General features: G+C 53.1%; 1 protein-coding gene across 1 annotated transcript in view; it reads left to right on the top strand.

Annotated features, from left to right (window-relative positions):
* Positions 1-19006, top strand: part of fat4 (FAT atypical cadherin 4) — a gene marked incomplete at its 5' end in the record, with an annotated part of 96253 nt that overhangs the window by 41779 nt on the left and 35468 nt on the right. The window contains 5 exons of the mRNA XM_079744669.1: positions 6046-6177; positions 12587-12848; positions 13168-13521; positions 15659-16581; positions 17766-17940. Coding sequence (XP_079600795.1) covers positions 6046-6177; positions 12587-12848; positions 13168-13521; positions 15659-16581; positions 17766-17940 — 1846 coding nt within the window. The remainder of the gene's footprint in view (positions 1-6045; positions 6178-12586; positions 12849-13167; positions 13522-15658; positions 16582-17765; positions 17941-19006) is intronic.

The following is a 19006-nucleotide window of genomic DNA, read 5'->3' as shown; positions in this document are numbered from 1 at the left end:
CCATGCGCCTTCAAAGCGTACTTATCACAAATAGGCTAATCAAGTTGTTGTTGCTGTTTGATTATACCTTTCATCTCCAGAAGGAGAAACGCACTTGTGTGACCTTGATGTTGTCTAACCTTTCATTCTGTATGACCGTGCGCTTTAATAGGCTTTGGTAAATCCGACGGTAGCGGAGTCGTACTCGGGCTTCAAGGAGAAATAAAAGGCTTTCTCTCTGCGCTATTACCTAGCTGTGGCTCTGATCTTCAAGGTCTAATTAAAGTTTCCACCCGACTCAGAACTCTCCCAGGTACAACGGAGCGATGATATCGGGTTTTTACGTTGAGGAAGAGCGGTGCGCTGAACGACCCCGGGCCTGGAACGGAGCCCTGCGGAACGCCAATTCATCATCGTTTGTTTTCGGTCTCCTGTGTCGCGGGACCTGAAGCGGCCCGGAGTGTGGGTCCAGACAGCCTGGCGGGCTATTGGTTCTGCGGGATTATGTACCCGGTGCTGGACCAATCAGAGTGCCTTGCTGGGTTTGGGGCGAGCAACACTCCTTTACAGTTGTTCAACTGCTCCTCAGAGAGGACACTGATCCCTTCTTTATTGAAACCACTTGTTCAGCAGTGTCTCTCGCTCTCCCTCTCCCTACCCCCCTCTCTCTGAATCTGTCTCTCACTCCATATTTCACTGTCTCTGCCTCTCCTACTCTCTCCGTCTCTCCTCCAACTAGCAGTCTCTGTCTTTCCTCCCTCCCCCGTACATACTCGTTCTCCCTCCCACACTCGTTATCTCTCTCACACTCTCTCTGTGTGATTGTTTACCCCAAGTTTCGTTGAAGTAAACGATTTTTCAAGTAATACTTTTTCCTGTCAAGCTCTGCCTCTCTAATGCTCCCGGTCTTTCCCTCTGTCCCGCTGTCTTTCCCTCTCGCGGTCTCCCTTCTCTACCTCTGTCTTGCTACCTCTCTCCTTCACCTCTCTGCCTTCCTCTATCTCTCAACTGTGTGTGTGTGGGTAGATCTTTAAGGAGACTAAACAGGGTTACCATGCTGTCCTGGCTTACTCTCTCTCTCTCTCTCTCTCTCTCTCTCTCTCGTTCTTGCTCTCTGTCTCTGTCTCCCTCTTTCCTCTGTCTCCCTCTCTCTCTCAGCCTCTTTCCTTTTTTCTCTCTCTCCATTTCTCTCCCCCCTCTCCCTCTCCACAATCTTCTCCTCACTCCCATCTCCATCCCTCTCCTTCTCACTCTCTTTCTTCCTCTCTCTATCTACCCCTCTCATTTTTTCTCTCTCTCCATGTCTCTCCCCCATTTTCCTTCTCCACCCTCTCCTTCTCTCCCTCTCTCTCCCTCTCCAACCCTCTCCTTCTCTCTCTCTCTCCCTCCCCCCCCTCTCTCTCTCTCTCTCTCTCTCTCTCTCTCTCTCTCTTTCTCTCTCTGTCTCTCCACTGTCTCCCCGTCTCTCTCTCTCTCCCTCCCTCCTGGGGAGCGCCCAGCCTTGTCTGCCTCTTCCAGGCCATACTCCCATCTCCGGCGCGCTCGGGTTCCCGTCTCCGTCTCCGCGCCCCGGTCCCGTGTCGGATGACTGCGGTCAGGCGACCGACCAAGACGAAGCCTTTCGCTGACGAAGTCGCGGCGATCCTGATTGGGCTTGTAATTAACAAACTCAACCTGAAAGGGAGCTGATCATTCAGACAGCGTCCCCTCGGCCAGGCACTCCTCCTCCCTGTAGACGAGGCTATAGCAGCGCTCGCCATGCCTGACCCCGCAGACCTGCTGGCTGTTCATTTAACGTCCATGTAGATCTTGAGGCGGAGAGGGCTTATGTCGCCACGTCAAAGCACGCTGCGAGCGTTGGAGTGGAGGTGGAGTGGAAGGTTGAGTGACGGGTGTCTGAGAGTCTGAATTCAAAGCTTTATTTTTAGTGCGCCTTTTGTGTAAAACAGCAATACACCAAAGTGCTTATCAAGTTAAAGTAGAAATGATTACACAGATATTTATATTCAATCAAACTAAGGTAACTCCACGTTAAGTGATCAGGAGAAAGTTGAACTGAAGAGTTGTGTTTTTAAGACATTGGAACCTACGACAGATTGCGATGCCCTCGGTTCATCTGGCAGACAGTTCCAGAGGCAGGGAGCAGATTCACTCAGAAGTCCCTGGCTCTCTCTGTCTTTGTGCTCGGCGCTCATTAGAGCAGAGATCTCTGCAGACGGTTTCTCCATCAGGACCCTTCACTGCACCGTCTGGGTCTCTCCCTCCAGACAGATGCTAATCCCTTCCCAGGGTGGGGTGGAGAGGGTAACCGGGCCACGAGCCCAACCAGGAACCACCATCAGAGAGGCGATGGCTTCTCAAGACGTCGAGGCGACGGGTGCACTGGAAAGGGGGGGAGGGGGGATTGTTGTCATGGAGATGGAGACGGTGGTGGTGGTGATGGTGGTTACCTGCCGTGCCCCAGCTGACCTCTGGCGAGGGTCTCACGTGAGCTGATTGGCCGGGACGTGAGCCCTCCGTCTGAGCGCTAGATGGGGGGATATGAGAAGGCTCTGGGATGACTGCCTGTCCTACTGGGAAGGCTGCGGTCACAGGGATCAGATACTCCCTCTTCTGCTGTTAAAGCACTTGAAATGCTCAGAGGACTGCCAGCCTTCTCCGCCGTTTCGGTTCCAAACTGAGATTCCTCTGAGTTCATGCTACATACTGGGACACATGTTAGCGTAGACGATAATCCATTTGCAATGTTTTCTTGTGTTTTTCTTCTTGATGTTTCTGTGTTCTCATCTCCGTACTAATCGATTGGCACATTCTAAAAGCTTTGAGTATGAACTGTGCTTTCTGGCACGAGGAACGTTCCTTTGTTTGTTCGTGCCTTTGTTATTCCAACGAGCCCAGATCCTGAATCATTCCTTTTAGATGTCCGTGTCGGTTCTGGGTACCCGGTATAATGAGGTGTTTCATGTGGGACAGATTCCTGATTCCAGGTTTTCACACATTAGATCCAAATTAGGGTCGCGAGCGTGACCAGGAACGCCAGTTAGCCGCGGTGACGCAACGGGATGGAATCATCTCTTCTCAGAGGCTCCACGAGGAACAAGAAGTTGGAAGACTCCCCGCTTCCTCCTGCGACCCCTGACCTTGACTCGTCAGCTGAATATAATGAGACACGCAATCATTCTTAAGTGATTATTTCCTGCGTGTGGCGCACCCTTCTCAAGTTTTACGAGCCAATGAGCTCGGCCGCGACGGCCAAGTGTTGCATCATCGGGGCTGTGAGGTCATCAGGACCACGAGTGAAGTCTGGTTGAGGCGGGCCCGTTGCTAACGCTGCCAATCCAAGTGGAGCTGCACTGGCTGGGGTAAAGGTTTGCCGTACGACTCTTATCTCTGTCTTTAATCAAGATCAGATTCGGCTTAATTAACCAGATTCTCCTGAGGTTGGTGAAAGAAGAAAGTAAAATAAAGGCCAGCTTGATAATTACAAAAATGTGTGCGCCCGGTGGGTGCTGTGTGTTAGTGTGCGCTGATAGCCTCTTGCGGTGAAACTCAGGTCCCTACTCACGAGACCGTCTACAGAGTCCGTGGATGTGGAAGTCATTAGAGCTAGCTATCTTCCCTCTACTTCCTGCATGTCGTCAGTCTGCTGGCTTTCTCCTTCTCTCCCTGTTTTGTTTTTCCCTCCGTGTGAACGAGGGGTGAAACGGGATTGTCCCGGTGTGGTTCCATCCCGCTAATTGGATTGGACAGACAATCTGGCCTGATGGTTTCAAATGAGGTTTTATGGGAGAAGCGCGGACCGGATTCAATGACCGACGGTCCGGAGCGGTCGCTTCCCCCCCCCCCCCCCCTAACACACACACTCCTTCCAAACCGGGTATCTTGTTTGCCCTGAGAATTCCCCGCGACCCGATGAATCCCTAACAGCTCCGTATATGGCCCCCTGTCAATCCCACGGTCAAGTAATTTGCGCCGCTTAGAGGTCTCATCGCGGGCCGCGCTCGGGGAACGGTTTGCCCCGTGAATCATTCATACCGACCCATAAATAATAGAGTCCTGGCACCAGGGCTGCGGCAGCTGCAACCTGAAACAGTAGTGAGTTGAAATCCAATCTTTTACTGTGTAAACTAATGTGTTTCACCTGCCTCTGCTGTGGCCCCCGGCACACGGGGTTCGGGCCTGGGGCCGGGGCCGGCAGACAGGTAGACCACAGACTGCCAAGCGCCGCGCTCGTCCTCCCCACCTCACTTCCTCTTCCTGCCATGAATATTTCAGCGCCGCTCTTTGATATCCGCGCGTGCCCCGCGGGATCATGGGAAACGGAGTAATTATTTCTAAAAACTGCACTTCTGCCCTAATTAGTTCTTAGTTCACTCCTCCTCAGAAGTGGGCCGTGCATTATTTACACATCAAGGGGACGCGGGCTTGGAAATAAATATTCATTGTTTGTTGACTCCGCTGCGGGCCCCCAGGCCCCTGCGCTGCCGTCTCCGCGTGTTTACGCAGTGCTCCACCGCCGCCACTGCCTCTCCTCCCCGGACGCCACCGCGGCGCGGATCAAGCCAAGGCCTGCACGGCGCAGCCCGGCCGACTGCGTCTGGGCGGGGGTTCAGCGGGTACACGGCGCTCCCCCCCCCCCCCCCCCCCCCCACCGGGACCCCTCGACGCGCCGCAGAATGTGGGTCAGAGGAGATGATCAGTGCAGATATGTTTCAATAAAACAATTATACAAACCCAAAGCCGATGCTGATGTTGTTCGTGCCGTGGCATGAGAACGGGCGCATTAGCACAGACCCCCGCTCCAAACCCTCAATTATCTGCTTAGGCCGGCCCGACTATCCATTCAGACCTACTGGGCCCATTCTCCACCCAGCAGACACGTCCTACTGGCCCGCCTTTAATGAACTTAGCTGCTGAAAGGAAAACCAGTTTAAAATGGAGGAGATCCTGCAAAGTGGATTTGCCGAGACATGTGAGGTCTGTCCAGCCCCCCCACCCCCTCTCCGCCATCGTCCCCATCCTTCATGGTATGAATGGCCCGCTGTATCCACCACCACCACCCTCCACCCCACCTCCAAACCCTGCACCCCCCCCCCCACCCCCCACCCGTCCCTGGTGGTCCCATGGCCTGGGACCCATTGTCTACCCCGCGGGCGCTTTAAAGAGGACCCAGGCCCGTTCAAAAAGCACCAACCCTTTTGTGTGCGTGCGTCGGGCCTTGTGCGCGCGGGGCCAGCTGTTCTTTTGCTACGCATCCTTTTGAAGCTCGGCTCCGTGGAGCGACAAACTCAACCGGATCGGACTGCTGGGATCATAACCACTTCCAGCATTAATGGGAATTAAATTGCGGGAAAACTCAAACAACAACTTTTCCTTATTTATAGAAGCGGTAAACAGACGCCGTGCTCCGTGACTCCGGAGCTCTGCTGGCTCGCGGCGGCCGGCTGCGCGGCGGGGAGAGTTGATGAGTTGGCCGGGGGGTTGGGGAATATGAGTGGTAATGCAATATCATCTAGGCCAGACTTCAGAGCACTTGACACCGTTAAAATGGCCGCCTCACTCTCACTGTCCCGCGTGTCTCGGCCCTGACATTAGCATAGCGGTTCATCGTAGCCCTCCTGCTGCTCCACGCTGTTGGCTCCAGCCCAAGTGAAACACCATCTCGTTGGGGTATCCGGTTGTATCCAGAACAATAGCCACCGTTAGCCTTTGGGGGCTAAGCGGCATGCTCCCAGATGCTTATCTACATTGTCATCCAGTTAGCTGCATTGCTTGGAGAGAACAGTGGTTGTAAACCTTTGTGTTAGTGTTAGGGTTAGGGTTAGAACTGAATAAACGTGACGCTCCACTAAGCGCTCTGGGCTTTGAAAAGAAACGTCTCACGTTGACGCACACCTTCATACGTTCACACACCCATTCATGGTGTGTAACATGCACAGCAGCAATCTGAGCTCATCAGGAGAAGAAAATATGATTTGACAACATCGCTGATCCAACATCGACAATGATAATCAAATCGTTTCTGTGTTTCATGTGTTCACGGCCCTGGTTTGTGTTTCTGTGCAGGTGGAGATCACTCTGCAGGACGTCAACGACAACCCGCCCATCTTCCCCAACGACATCCTGGACCTGACCATTGAGGAGAACGTGGGCGACGGCTTCAGGGTCATGCAGCTGACCGCCACCGACGCAGACGAGGTAATGGTGGGAGAGAAGGGAGGGCTTAGCTCAGTAGGTGGAGCGGGTTGGCTGGTAACCAGAAGGTTGCCAGTTCGATCCCCGGCTCCTCCTAGCTTAGAGTGTTGAGGTGTCCCTGAGCAAAGCACCTCACCCTGACTTCGTGGTTTACTCCGCCGTGAAAGTGTGTATGAACAGCTGTAAGACGCTTTTATGTGTGTATATGTATATGTAAACACTGCTCTAAGCGCTCATTTGAACTGAAGCAATGTTCCTTCAGTCACATGTGGGGGAGTGTTGTGTTTAGATTCAAATGATGAACACCATGGATCAAAAAACATGACAGAGTATGTGTTGTATTGGACACCTACATGTAGAATATGTAGTTTGCAATGTTGTGACGCTACAAAGATGCAGAAACAGCAGTTTACAGATTATAAAACAGTAAGATCTGAATAAGTTTACCACTGCATCATCAGCAAGTCCTTCACTCTGAAGGTGTAACAACATCGCAGCAGTACTACTAATACCAACCCAAGCAAGAAACAACAATGTTAGTCTGCCCTTTCCGACCTTTAGGCCGGTATCTCCTTTCCCTCTTCCTCCCGTCTCCTTTTCTCACACTCTCACGGACGTAAGCAGAAATCCTCCTCACCAGCCCCGTGTTCTGCGACACCGGAGCCAGCCGAAGGCAGGTAGTGTGGGGCACAGAGCCAGCGCTGCTCACAGATCCATTTCCCCATCCGACGCTCTGATAGTCCCTCCGCGGCCACCGTAGTCGCCATGACATCACCGGCATCGGCCTCAATTAGCAAAAGCCTCCATCTTTCGCTGCTCCAGGCAGATTGTGGACATTGAATCCCACAGTAAGTGAGAAGCCCCAAACCCCTGGCCCCTGCCAAGGGCTGCGGTCCCTCACCCCCGCCAAAGGTCCCTCCCCCCTCGCCAGAGGTCCCTCACCCATCGCCAAAGGTTCCTCCCCCTCGACAAAGGTCTCTCACCCCTCGCCAAAGATCCCTCCCCCCTCGAAAAAGGCCTGTCACACCTCGCCAAAGGAAACAACAGACAGGAGTGGAAACTAGTGGAAGGAGACAGAGATTAGGGCGAGGGCGGGAATAAAAAGGCTCAGATTTAACATTTACTTATGAGGCCACACTTATTTTACTGCCCAGCTGTTGCCTCAGCTGCGACGCAAAAGCAGAGCAGACTCACCCTGAGAGAGTTCTGGACGCCCCGGGTCCTGGAGGGGACCTGGAGGGGTCCTGCTCCCAGGGCTTTTATCTTGCGTCTGTACGGACCCTAACCGTCAGAAAGGGGTCTATGTTTTCAACACGGCGACCTGGAGGGCATCGTTTCATTATTTATCTCCTTCTTCACGAGAGAACTTGGAGAACTTCTCAGGCTTTGATAACAGAGAGGTCCAGCCTGTGGTTTTGAGATCACACCACACCGTCCTTCTGTCGCTCCTCTCGCTGTCCTGCGTGTCGAGTTAAGCCCGCTACAGAGTCTTACCGTCTCAGGCTGAACCTCAAACTGTTTAATTAAAAAACCAAGTCGGGTTTTAGGCTCTGCGACCTATTTTTGTGAGAGAGAGGAAAAATGTTGCTTGGTGCGAAGAGCGAGAGAAATTGAGGCACTAAAATAAACTGGCGTCGTTCAGGAATTACAGGCCTCAGAGAAGCCTCTGCCAAACTTCTGCGCTACCACGAATAGGTTGCTAAATAGGAGCCTGTGCTCAACTCCAGCTCTGTCCTCTCTGAGCCAGATACAAGGCCGGCCAACGCGCTGCCCACATCCTAAAGCAGGAAGCCGGAGTCGCGCTGACGCTGAGCCTCGCGATGGCACCGGCGCCCTGAGAAAAAACTCAACATGTGTTGAAGCATATGGCAAAAGCCAAGAGCGCCAGCTGAACTGGGAGATCTGACTGGCTCTGGATACAGACATCATAGCCCAGCCAGTCACATGTGGGACTCATGTGTCAGGCTTTAAGACCCGGCTGCTACGCGTCTATGGTTTGCTACACCCGTTTCCTTCCAGCCGACGGCTAGGGCTGCGATGGAGGGTAAAAAGGGGGGAGAGAACGGGATAAAAGGGGTGCAGCGTTGTAGTAGTGTTCCTCGGGCCCCTGGTGGTTTGGTTCTCACCATGTCCGCTCTGCCTTTTGTGCTCTCGGACAGAAGGCATTTCCTTAATGAGCATTCTGACATGACCTGGAAGGAATGTCCCAGGTAGAGCCGTTCCAGCTGAACCAGAGGAGAACATTGGGTGTTTAGGAGAGTTCTCCAAGTGTGAGATTAGCCTCGAAATTAAACAGAGTGGGTTCCAGGGGCGATGGCCAGAACGGAGCGCTGGATGTCGGATCTGTTAAATGCAGCCTTCACTTCGAGGTGTGGTGGTTGTTTGGTTTGTTTTGTTTTTTTGGTAACATGGACATATTTTATTCGCAGTCCGCCCACTCAAACAAAGAGCTTATTTTGAAACGGTGCCTCATACACCCTGACGGATTGTATTAATCTAGCAGATGCTTCGGTGTAATAAAGTGACTCATCAGTGAGGCTGAGGACAACCTGAATTTGTAGGCGATGACGGAGCGACGAGAGTCTAAATCCTGCGCCATCGGATGCAAGTCGCTCCAGGAAACACAACTTCAGTCAGGGGGGGCTGGTTGAGTTACCTCAAAATAAGATGTCAAAAAGCGTGGAAAAGTTCCAACAAAACAGTACTGCACAGACATCAAGATAACAGAAGAAAATAATTTTTTTATGAATCCCAGATGTGAAATACGGTGTCCCAGCACAAGTAGTTGTAGGAATCACGTTAAATAAAGTAAGTGAGTTGCGCAAGACAGTATTCAGGCCACGGTTGTCAAGGCAACGTTCCCCAAGAGGTTCCTGGTTTCCATCATCCTGTGTTTTGATTGGCCGAGCTGGCCGGACGTACAGGAAGCTGATCTCCCCGCTGGCAGTCGGGTTCACACCTCCGACCGGCGCATGCTCCCAGAATCCTCTGGGGTACTGAATGAGTTTCCTTCTGCTCCGCTCCGGAGCGGAACACGCCCTCCGGCCCAATGCTGCCGTTTGATTGGTTGAGCCTTTCCCGCCTCTCATCAACAAGCCTGACCGTCCGTGGAGGACGCTGAAGTCAGCCTTAAACGTTCAAGGCAAGGTCAGGATAACAGTCGGCTCAATGGAGGACATATGGGCTTTTACTGAGTGCAAGAGTGTGAATTTATGTGTATGCGTGTGTGTGTGTGTGTTAATGTGTGTGTGTGTGTGTTTGTGTATGTGTGTGTGTGCCTGTATGTGTGCCTGTGCGTGTGTTTGTCTGTGAGTGAACTGTTCATGGACAGGCAGAATGTGCTCTATCAGCAGGAAAGCCCGGGGTGACAATGTACTTCCAGTGTGTGTTGACGTCCACGTGTGCGTGTTTATGTGTGTGAATGTGTCAGAGTGTGGACATGTTGATCTCCGCCCACACACACACACACACACCTCACGGACCGTATCACAGAAATAATTGTCAGAGTGCGAGTGCCGGGCACCGGACGGCGAGGCCCAGGTGGCTGATGGGATTGCCAGACCTCGAGTCCTGATTGATGACAGCGGGGCCCTAAGATGAGCAGCAGTACCCCCCTCTGTAGGGGCCCCAGCCTCTCTGGTAATTCAATAAGCCAGAGAAGGTTAAAGCGACACAGAGTTGTAACGGTCTGGACCGAGAGGAGGCGAGGGGAGAGGACTCTGGGAGACAGAGGAGGACAGAGGAGAGGAGAAAGAGGACTCTTGGAGACAGAGAAGGACTGAGAGGAGAGGAGGGAGAGGACTCTGGGAGACAGAGGAGGACAGAGGAGAGGAGGGAGAGGACTCTGGTCGTCTGATGATGACTGTGAGAGTTCGATGGTAGCGACCGCCCTCTTCCCTTAGACCCGTGTCATGTCCGTTAAATGTTGTTTTAGTATTGCGTGGCATGTGGCTCAGGACGCAGGGCGGGTTGGCTGGTAACCGGGAGGTTGCTTGTTTAATCCCCGGCCCCCCCGGTGTCAGATGTCCCTGAGCAAGACGCTACACCCTGAATGCTGGAGACGAGCTGGCTGTCGCCCTGCGTGGCTGACTCCGCCGTCGGTGTGTGAATGTGTGCATGAATGGGTGAATGTTAGGCAATACTGTAAAGCGCTCTGAGTGGCCACTGGTTAGAAAAGCGCTGCATAAATACAGTCCATTTACCATTTAGTATTGATCGTTGAGCTCGGATTTTCCCCATTGACGTTCCTAAACAGTTTTATTGGGAATTGAATCCTGAAGGATTTCCTCTGAAGCGTCGTCTCTGACCTAACTCACGTTTTTTCTTTTTTCGTTTTTAGTCCTTGTTTCGTTTTTCAGCTTTCTAGAAGTTACCCAGAGTGGTGTTTCCAGCACCCCCGTTAAAGTCTGAATCGAGAGCAGAACCTTCAGCTCATCATCAAAGTAACCATGGTAATATCCTTTGGTCCGTTGCCGACGGTGATCTCAGGCGCTTGAAAATCCGTTTCCGTCGCTTGCCAAGTGCGCCTTTATTTTTCTTCCTTTTCGCTCTTAAGTCTTCACGCTTGTTTTTCTGCTCACAACATCAACACACCCGCAGAGCACGAGGGGACATATTAATAATCACATCCACCCGACACATGCATACAGACCGCGTATTAATAACATGAATATATTTCTGCTAGAGCTAGTGTTTTGGGCTGTGAGCCAATCTTTACCACCATCACCACAACCATCATCAAGCCCACCACAATCAGCCACACCAACACCCCCAACACCACCACCACCATGACTTGCACCAACCCCACCAGCACCACTAACACCGCCACTCCCACCAGCCTCATCAATCCTCGACCCCCCCCCCCCCCCCCCCTCCACCTCTACGGTTCCCATATAAACCTGACAGCTCCTTTAGCGGCGCACTGTGGTGCCACCGTCCCAAAGCCGTCGCAGCCATGAGGCTTAGGTGAAAGGCCCTCTGTTAGCGTAGCGGCTAACGGCGGTAACCAGAGACCCCTCTTCATCCCGCCTGAATGGGGCACGGCCTTTGATGTCTCTTCTGCCTCACCGACGGGCCGCTCTCTTTTGAGCGAGAGACACCGGCGCAGACAGTCGTCTGGGCTCGGTCATTGTGCGCCGCACAAACGTAAATGTCAACGGCTTTGTCGCCAGGGTTTTTATCCGGTTGTCACGCGGGCCCCCGGCTTGGGTCCAGGGCCGCGGCTAAAGCCCTCACATGTGTCCTGACGCCCGGGCACATTCACACTGCCCGGGGACCTATTAGCCAGGTTTATAGAGCAACTCTATCAGCCCTGCGAGTTCAAAGACTAAGAGGCGCCCTCACAGGGAAACTTGCCATTCAGCTCCTTTCTCTCTCTCTCTCTCTCTCTCTCTCTCTCTCTCCTGACCTAGGCATTCTCCCTAAAAGCCTTGTGGCGCATTATTTCAGCTCTGTGAGTATGAGACGTGGTGTGGCAGATCTTTTGGGCTACAAAGGGGGTTAGGCGAGGGGACAGGGAGCCTTTGAATGCCTTTCTATTGCCTCACGCACGCTCTTTGTAGGGCGTTCACAAAGAGGGTTCATTCCCGCAGGATTCTTAACTGTCTCTAATAATCAATAAGAGAGCGAGGGAAGGAAAACAGGGACTGAATGACTGTATTACGTTAAAGAGTTCCACGTTACAAAGTATATGCACTCACACTTCTGCCACATTGTGTTCCTAGATTTACTTCCAGAATCATTTTTAATGTTTTATTCTCAGCGGTTAATGAAGTACATCTTATGTATGGTTATATCTTCTTCATATAAAATGTATATATATATATATATATATATATATATATATATATAATGAAGTGATCTGGTCCCTGGGCGTTGGGTTCATGAGCCTATAGGTCAGAGGGTTTTCGTTTGGAACCAGGAGACGTTTGAGGTCCAGCTTCTCATGTCCTCATGTTCTCATGTTCCTCGCTGCGATGCTGTCCATCCTGCGGCTTGAGAACCTCTGAAGATCTGAAGCAGAGACCAGAAACCCTCTCTCCATCTGTCCCTGAGTGTCAGCTGGCCCCGGCCGTCTGGCCCGGAGCGGGAGCTAAAACCGGCCCGGCAAACCTACAAATATTGATTTAAGTTCTGGTTTTGGGCCGCTGCCTCGCGCCGGAGCCAGTCACTGCGAAACAAAGAACACGTAAACGAGACAAACAGAGGGGTCCGCATGCCGGTCCTCTGTTAGCGCTCTGGGCCGCGCTGCGTAAACACGCCCGCATGACTCAGCGCGGAGACGTTCGCGGCGCGGTCGGCGGTTCAGCCAGCCTGGCACACAAGTGGCACGTATCGGGTGACACAAAAGGAACCCGGGTTTACTGCGGGCTTTATTTATACGTGTGTGCGTTGTCTCGGTGGGTTTCCCTAGGGACCCAACGCCCTGGTCACGTACACCATCATCAGCGGCGCCGACGACAGCTTCCGGGTGGACCCCGAGTCGGGCGACCTGACGGCCACGCGACGGCTGGACCGCGAGCGGCGCTCCGAGTACTCGCTGCTGGTGCGCGCCGACGACGGGCGCCAGTCCTCCGACATGCGGCTGAACATCACCGTGAGCGACGTCAACGACCACGCCCCCCGCTTCTCACGTGCCGGGTACTCATTCGACATCCCCGAGGACACCGCGCCCGGTAAGGCCCCCCGCCCCACCCACGCACCGCTGGGACGCGACCCCATCACCTGATGGCACTGTCGAAGGGATTCGAACCTGACACATTTTCTGTGCCTTATATATCTGTTAAATGTTCCAGTTTCATTTTAAAGGTTGAGGTTGACGCTGAAACAATGAAAGAGGAAATGTGTTATTGTGTATAGTGTCTGTCTGCCTATATGCATTTCCTGCTGTCTGTCTGCCTTCCTGTCTTCCCTTCCACACGTCCGCGTTCCTTCCATCCATCTCTCTGTTTCCCGGTCTCACCCTCTTCCCGTCTCTCCTCCACCGCCTCCCAGGCTCCATTGTGGCGGCCATCTTGGCGAGCGACTCGGACGCGGGCGTGAACGGCGAGGTGACCTACTCCCTGGAGGAGGAGGACGCAGAGGACGACACCTTCCTGCTCAACCCGGTGACGGGCGTCTTCAACGTGACCCGCCCCCTCGACTACGAGACGCAGCGCTTCTACGTGCTGACGGCGCGGGCGCGCGACGGCGGTGGGCAGGCCAGCGCCGTGCGCGTGTACTTCAACGTGCTGGATGTCAACGACAACGCGCCCGTCTTCAATGCCTCAGCCTACAGCCGCTCCGTCTCCGAGAGCCTCCCGCCCGGCGCCAGCATCCTGACACTCGCCGCCAGCGACGCTGACGACGGTGGGTGGACGCACTGCGGGGTCGTGATGCTAGTGCTAGCGGCTAGCTGCTCTGCTGCTAGCCAGTGATTGGGTGGTGTAATGATGCGAACGCTAGCGGCTAGCTAGTCTGCAGCTAGTTACTCTGATAACTAGCTGCAGGATTGCTAGTCTGCTGTTAGCTAGTGCTAGGGTGGTGTAATGGTCCTAGCACTAGCTGCTACTAGTCCGCTGCTAGCTAGTATGATGCTAGCTAGTGCCAGGGTGGCATAATGATCCTAGCGCTAGCGGCTAGATAGTCTGCTACTAGCTAGCCTGATGCTAGCTGGTGCTAGGGTAGTATAAGGATGCTAACGCTAGCTGCTAGCTAGTCTGCTGCTAGCTAGTGCCAGAGTGGTGTAATGAATATAGCTCTAGCGGCTAGCTAGTCTGCTGCTAGCTCGTCTGATGCTAGCTACCCTGATGCTAGCTAGTACTTGGTTGGTGTAATGATGCTAGCACTAGCAGCTAGCAAGTCTGCTGCTACCTAGTCTAATGCTAGCAAAGCTGATGCTAGATAGTCTGATGCTAGCTAGTTCTAGGGTGGTGTAATGATTCTAGTGCTAGCGGCTAGCAAGCCTGCTGGGGAGCGCATCTATGTTCCCCCAGTCCTATGTTCCCCGGGTCCTATGTTCCCCGCCTCTGATTCGCCTGTGATCGGTTAGAATTTCTCTCCTCCGTTTGGTTATGGTTAGGGTTAGGTTTAGTGTTAACCCTCACCCTAACCCTAACCCTAACCCTAACCCTAACCCTAAACCTGACCCTAACCCTTTGCACCTGGGGAACATAGGACCTGGGGAACATAGGGATGACCCCGCCTGCTGCTAGTAGGCAGCAGGTTTGCTGCCTCTGGAAGCTGGGCTCTAAATAAGTTTAACCACTAACTAAGGATAACTTATAACGAAGGATAACTACAAACTAAGAGTGACTACTTAATAAGTATAACTAAGTATTCAGTGGAGGAAACCTTTTGAAAAAATAAAATAAAATGCAAATATATAAATACTGTATTAAGAATATATAATATATAATATAATATATATATAATAAGGATGACATGACATAACGTTTGAAACGAATGAATCTGGAAGTGATTCGCAGCAACATTCTGCAGAATAGAGGAACGTTGTGTGGTGAGGGTACGATTCCAGCAGGTTTAAGCTCAACTCCAGGGTAGTTATTAAATAGCACTACGGTCGTATACAGTAGTGCTCCGCTCCTGTTGTAAACGCTTCAAGCAGGACTAACGCGGTCGCCGTGACCTACATTCCCGGCGGAGGCTCGTAGCGTAGATTCCGATTAGCCCCGGCGTTCCTCGTATCTGACCCCCGTCCAATACGCTGGCCCCCGGCGGCTGTCAAAACAAAACACCGCCATTGTTAGCGCTTCCTAAGCCTTGACCTCTGACCTCCACCAGTCTTTCTCGCGGACGGACGGGGGGGTGGAAGTAGCCTTCATCATCTGACGGACTACCTGTCTTCAGATAAACATGTGACGCAGTGTGGGAAGGAGACTGCATCGCGCATGAATGCCCTCGCTGAGTTGAATTACCAACGCTCAATTTGAGATTGCTTTAACCGGGGGGGTGGGGGCGAGCTTCAGGAGGACAGCTTACTGCATGATGGGTCTGAGACCGCGGGCCGTTACGTCGTCTGGGAGTTGTGTTGTGAGAAGTTGAGAGGGATTCTTCCACAACAGTGCAGCCAGTAGTTGTTTCCATGTCTTGATAACAAGCTGTCTCCTTCTGAGTGAACGCAGTCGCCGCTCGGAGGACGAGGAACGGTGATGCCGGGCAACAGATTTTTTTACGCAAACAATTTGTGGAAATACACGTTAACAATCAAAAGGTTGTGGATTCATGTTTGGAACAATTAAAGAGGAAACCACGCATGCCAGGCAAACACGCACGGCAGGACCCTCTACTGAGGACGGCCGTTTGTTTTTGGGGTCATTGTTTATCCAGGGCCACGTTAACTACTTCCTTCCTGCGTGCATTCTGTTCATTTTGTCCCTTTTTCTGCTAAAAATAGGCCATAAACAAGAGTCTTCCGTGTATGAATGCATGTCATCTGCCACCGTTTGCCAGACAGTACGCTGAAGGTTGTTGGTTCCTCCCCCAGGCGTGAACGCCCAGCTGCTCTTCACCGTGGCGTCGGGCGACCCCCAGGGCACCTTCAACATCACCCGGGACGGGGTTCTCCACACCCGGCGGCCCCTGGACCGCGAGGCCCAGTCCTTCTACAACCTCATCGTCACGGTGCAGGACCTGGCCCCGCCCCCCATGGCCCGCTTCACCAGCACTGCGCAGGTGTCCGTCATCCTGCTGGACGTCAACGACTGCCCGCCCACCTTCACCTCGCAGCGGGTCACCTACCTGCAGGAGAACACACCGGTGGACACGGTGGTGTTCACGGCCAAGGCGGGGGACGCCGACAGCGGGCCCAACAGCTACGTGGAGTATTCCCTGGCCGGGCCGTTCGGGAGCAAGTTCAGCATTGGCACGGTGGACGGGGACGTGCGTCTGGTGGGGGAGCTGGACCGTGAGGAGCTCTCCAACTACACCCTGACGGTGGTGGCCACCGACAAGGGCTCGCCGCCGCTCTCCGCCACCATGGACGTGGCCATGGTGGTGCTGGACGTCAACGACAACACGCCCAGCTTCTCGCAGAACATCTACGACGTGGAGATCCAGGAGGACACGCTGACGGGCTCAGACGTGCTGCAGGTGTTCGCCAGCGATGCCGACGAGGGCACCAACGGGCAGATCCGCTTCTCCATCGCCGGCGGCAACGCCAACGCCGAGTTCCGCATCGACTCGGTGACGGGGATGGTGTCGGTGGCGAAGAGGCTGGACCGCGAGGCGCAGGCGTCGTACTCGCTGGCGGTGCAGGCGTCCGACCGGGGCTCCAGCGCCAGGGTGGACCGGGCCTCCGTGAACATCGTGCTGCTGGACGTCAACGACTGCCCGCCCGTGTTCGAGCTGTCGCCGTACTCCGTCAGCGTCCGGGAGAACCTGGACAAGCTGCCGCTCAGCATCCTGCAGGTCAGCCCGCCCAGCTGGGATTTATTATTGGGACCCTACTCCTTCCACAGTTTTTCACCCAGAGAGGCATTTTCTAGATTTTATTTGAGGTTCGTGTCTCGAACTGTCAAGACGACAAACAAGGCAGTGTTTCATAAGTCCCTGACTAGATGTTCATTTGATTGGTTATTTAAACACCACATCCACATTTTCCATTATAATAACAACAAGTGCAGATAGAGAGTTATAAAGAGAGCTTTTGTTTTCCATTATTAATGCAGAAATATGTAACAGAAACAAAAACACAAAGGCACATTATGGCAATTTGTTCAGCTCAATTAAAGGAGTTTAGGAAAATGATTAAATGAAAACAAAAACGTTAGTTGAATTATAGTTTAAGGGGCATTAGGCCCTTAACTACATTACTATGATTACAAAACTGAGTATATATTACACAAGCTCAGAAGTTTGGGTCCTGGGGCGAGACCACTTGGTCGTCTTCAGCTCTGGTTCCTCTTGAGGAAATGAGACCTCAGCTCTGAGTGGGACCTGCTCCAGCTCCATGGCTTTCACCCCCAAAAGCAAGCAGGTCTGGCCCGGCCTGGCTGCGGTTCTCTGGGCCCGCGGGAGAGGTTTAGCTGGCTAGCGCTGGTGTGCATTTAGCTGGGCTAATGATACGTGTGTGTGTGTGTGTGTATGTGTGTGTGTGTGTGGGCGAGGTATGCCCTGGCCTGGATGAGTTTGGCATGAGACCACCAGAATGCGTCCGTCATTTCCCAGCCCGGTCTCTGATTTCCACAAACCTGACGAATGGAAACCTGCAGGTTTTAAGGGCCCCTATTTTACCACCAGGTGTGATATTGATCAGGCATCGCACGCGGTTTGTAAACGTAACCTTTAGCGACATCACAAATGGCTAATGGAGGCGACACCTGGTAGTTAAACGGTGGAACCTTTCATGGTCTTCTGCTTCAGAGGAGTCCTGCTCTGCCGTCCATTAGCCGCGTTCAAGAAGCCATGAAGAGGCTTCACCCATTACCGCCTCCGTAAACAATAGGAAATAATATTTACACTCGGCAAGGGCCAGATGTACACAGAACATCTGCACGGCACATCAGCCCTTGTGTAAACAACCTGGAGATTAGTTTTAATCATAATTTCCATGACATTTACGTCTCTGCGCGCTTCGCGTTGATTCCTTCCAGGTGGTGGCGCGCGACGACGACCAGGGTGCTAACGGGCAACTATGCTACATGCTAAGCGGCGGGAACGACGAGCGGGCCTTCAGCCTGTCGTCCAGCGGGCAGCTGAGCCTGACCCAGAGGCTGGACCGGGAGACCCAGGGGAGCTACCTGCTGCTGGTCACCGCCACTGACTCAGGTGAGGCTAGCGCCGGACGTCTTGTAGCGATTAGCGGCGTCGTAGCGACGGAAACCACTGTGACCGCTCTGTGGCGCGGGGGTTTAACGACGGCCGCGATGGCTTCAAAGGGAGCCGGTACACGAGTCGGGATCCAAACCACGCCGGTTCGACTCAGAGCCCCTTCAGAGTGTAACCAGCCCGGTATTTATAGCGTAGCCTGTAGGTGGAGGCTCCGCTGTGCGTCAGGGGTATTTCGACAAAGATACACAGAAAAACACAGAAAACATCCTCTCGGATTCCCACTTTGTTTTTGTGGCTCGATAACCTAAACATGGGAGAGTTTTTAGCCTGTCGAACGGACCTGTCCTCCTGGATTCCTGCGCTGTGGCGCTGGACGCAGCGACCCTGTGTGTTTGTTTGGCTCCAGCGGTGGGCTCCTTATAGCAGATAAAAGGTCCCCTTGTTATTGCATGGAGGCCGGCTAATGTGCAGTTTAAAGGAGTATATGCGTGGCCCCGCTGCCGTCTAAATCACATGCTATCCCCGTTAAGTATAGGTTCCCCTGTGTGTGGCTGGCACCGATGTCATGCTTGAGGGTAGCGCGCTCATTCCTGGACCGACCATGTGACACTCTCCGCCATGCCGGGTATTTTGGACTGAGCACGCATACACGCAAACGCACACACACACTTGCACAGATACGTGCGCGCACACACACAGACACAAACACACCCAGACACGCAGACACACATGCACACACTGTTACACACAAACACAAACTTTTACGCACAAACATACTGTTACGCACACACACGCACACACTCACAGACACTGTTACACACACACACATTGTTACACACACTGTTACACACAAACACACACACACACACTTTGACGCACACACATACTGTTACGCACACACACACACGCACACACTGTTACACACACACACACACTGTTACACACATTGTTACACACACACCCCCACACACATACACACACACACACAAACACACACACACACACACAGAGGACGCAGTGAGAAACGTGACGTTGACGTCCAACAGTGGCCGTTGTTTGTGTC

Source organism: Pollachius pollachius, assembly GCF_949987615.1.
Source record: "Pollachius pollachius genome assembly, chromosome: 10".
Classification (NCBI taxonomy): domain Eukaryota; kingdom Metazoa; phylum Chordata; class Actinopteri; order Gadiformes; family Gadidae; genus Pollachius; species Pollachius pollachius.
This window is presented reverse-complemented; position numbering and strand designations above follow the sequence as displayed.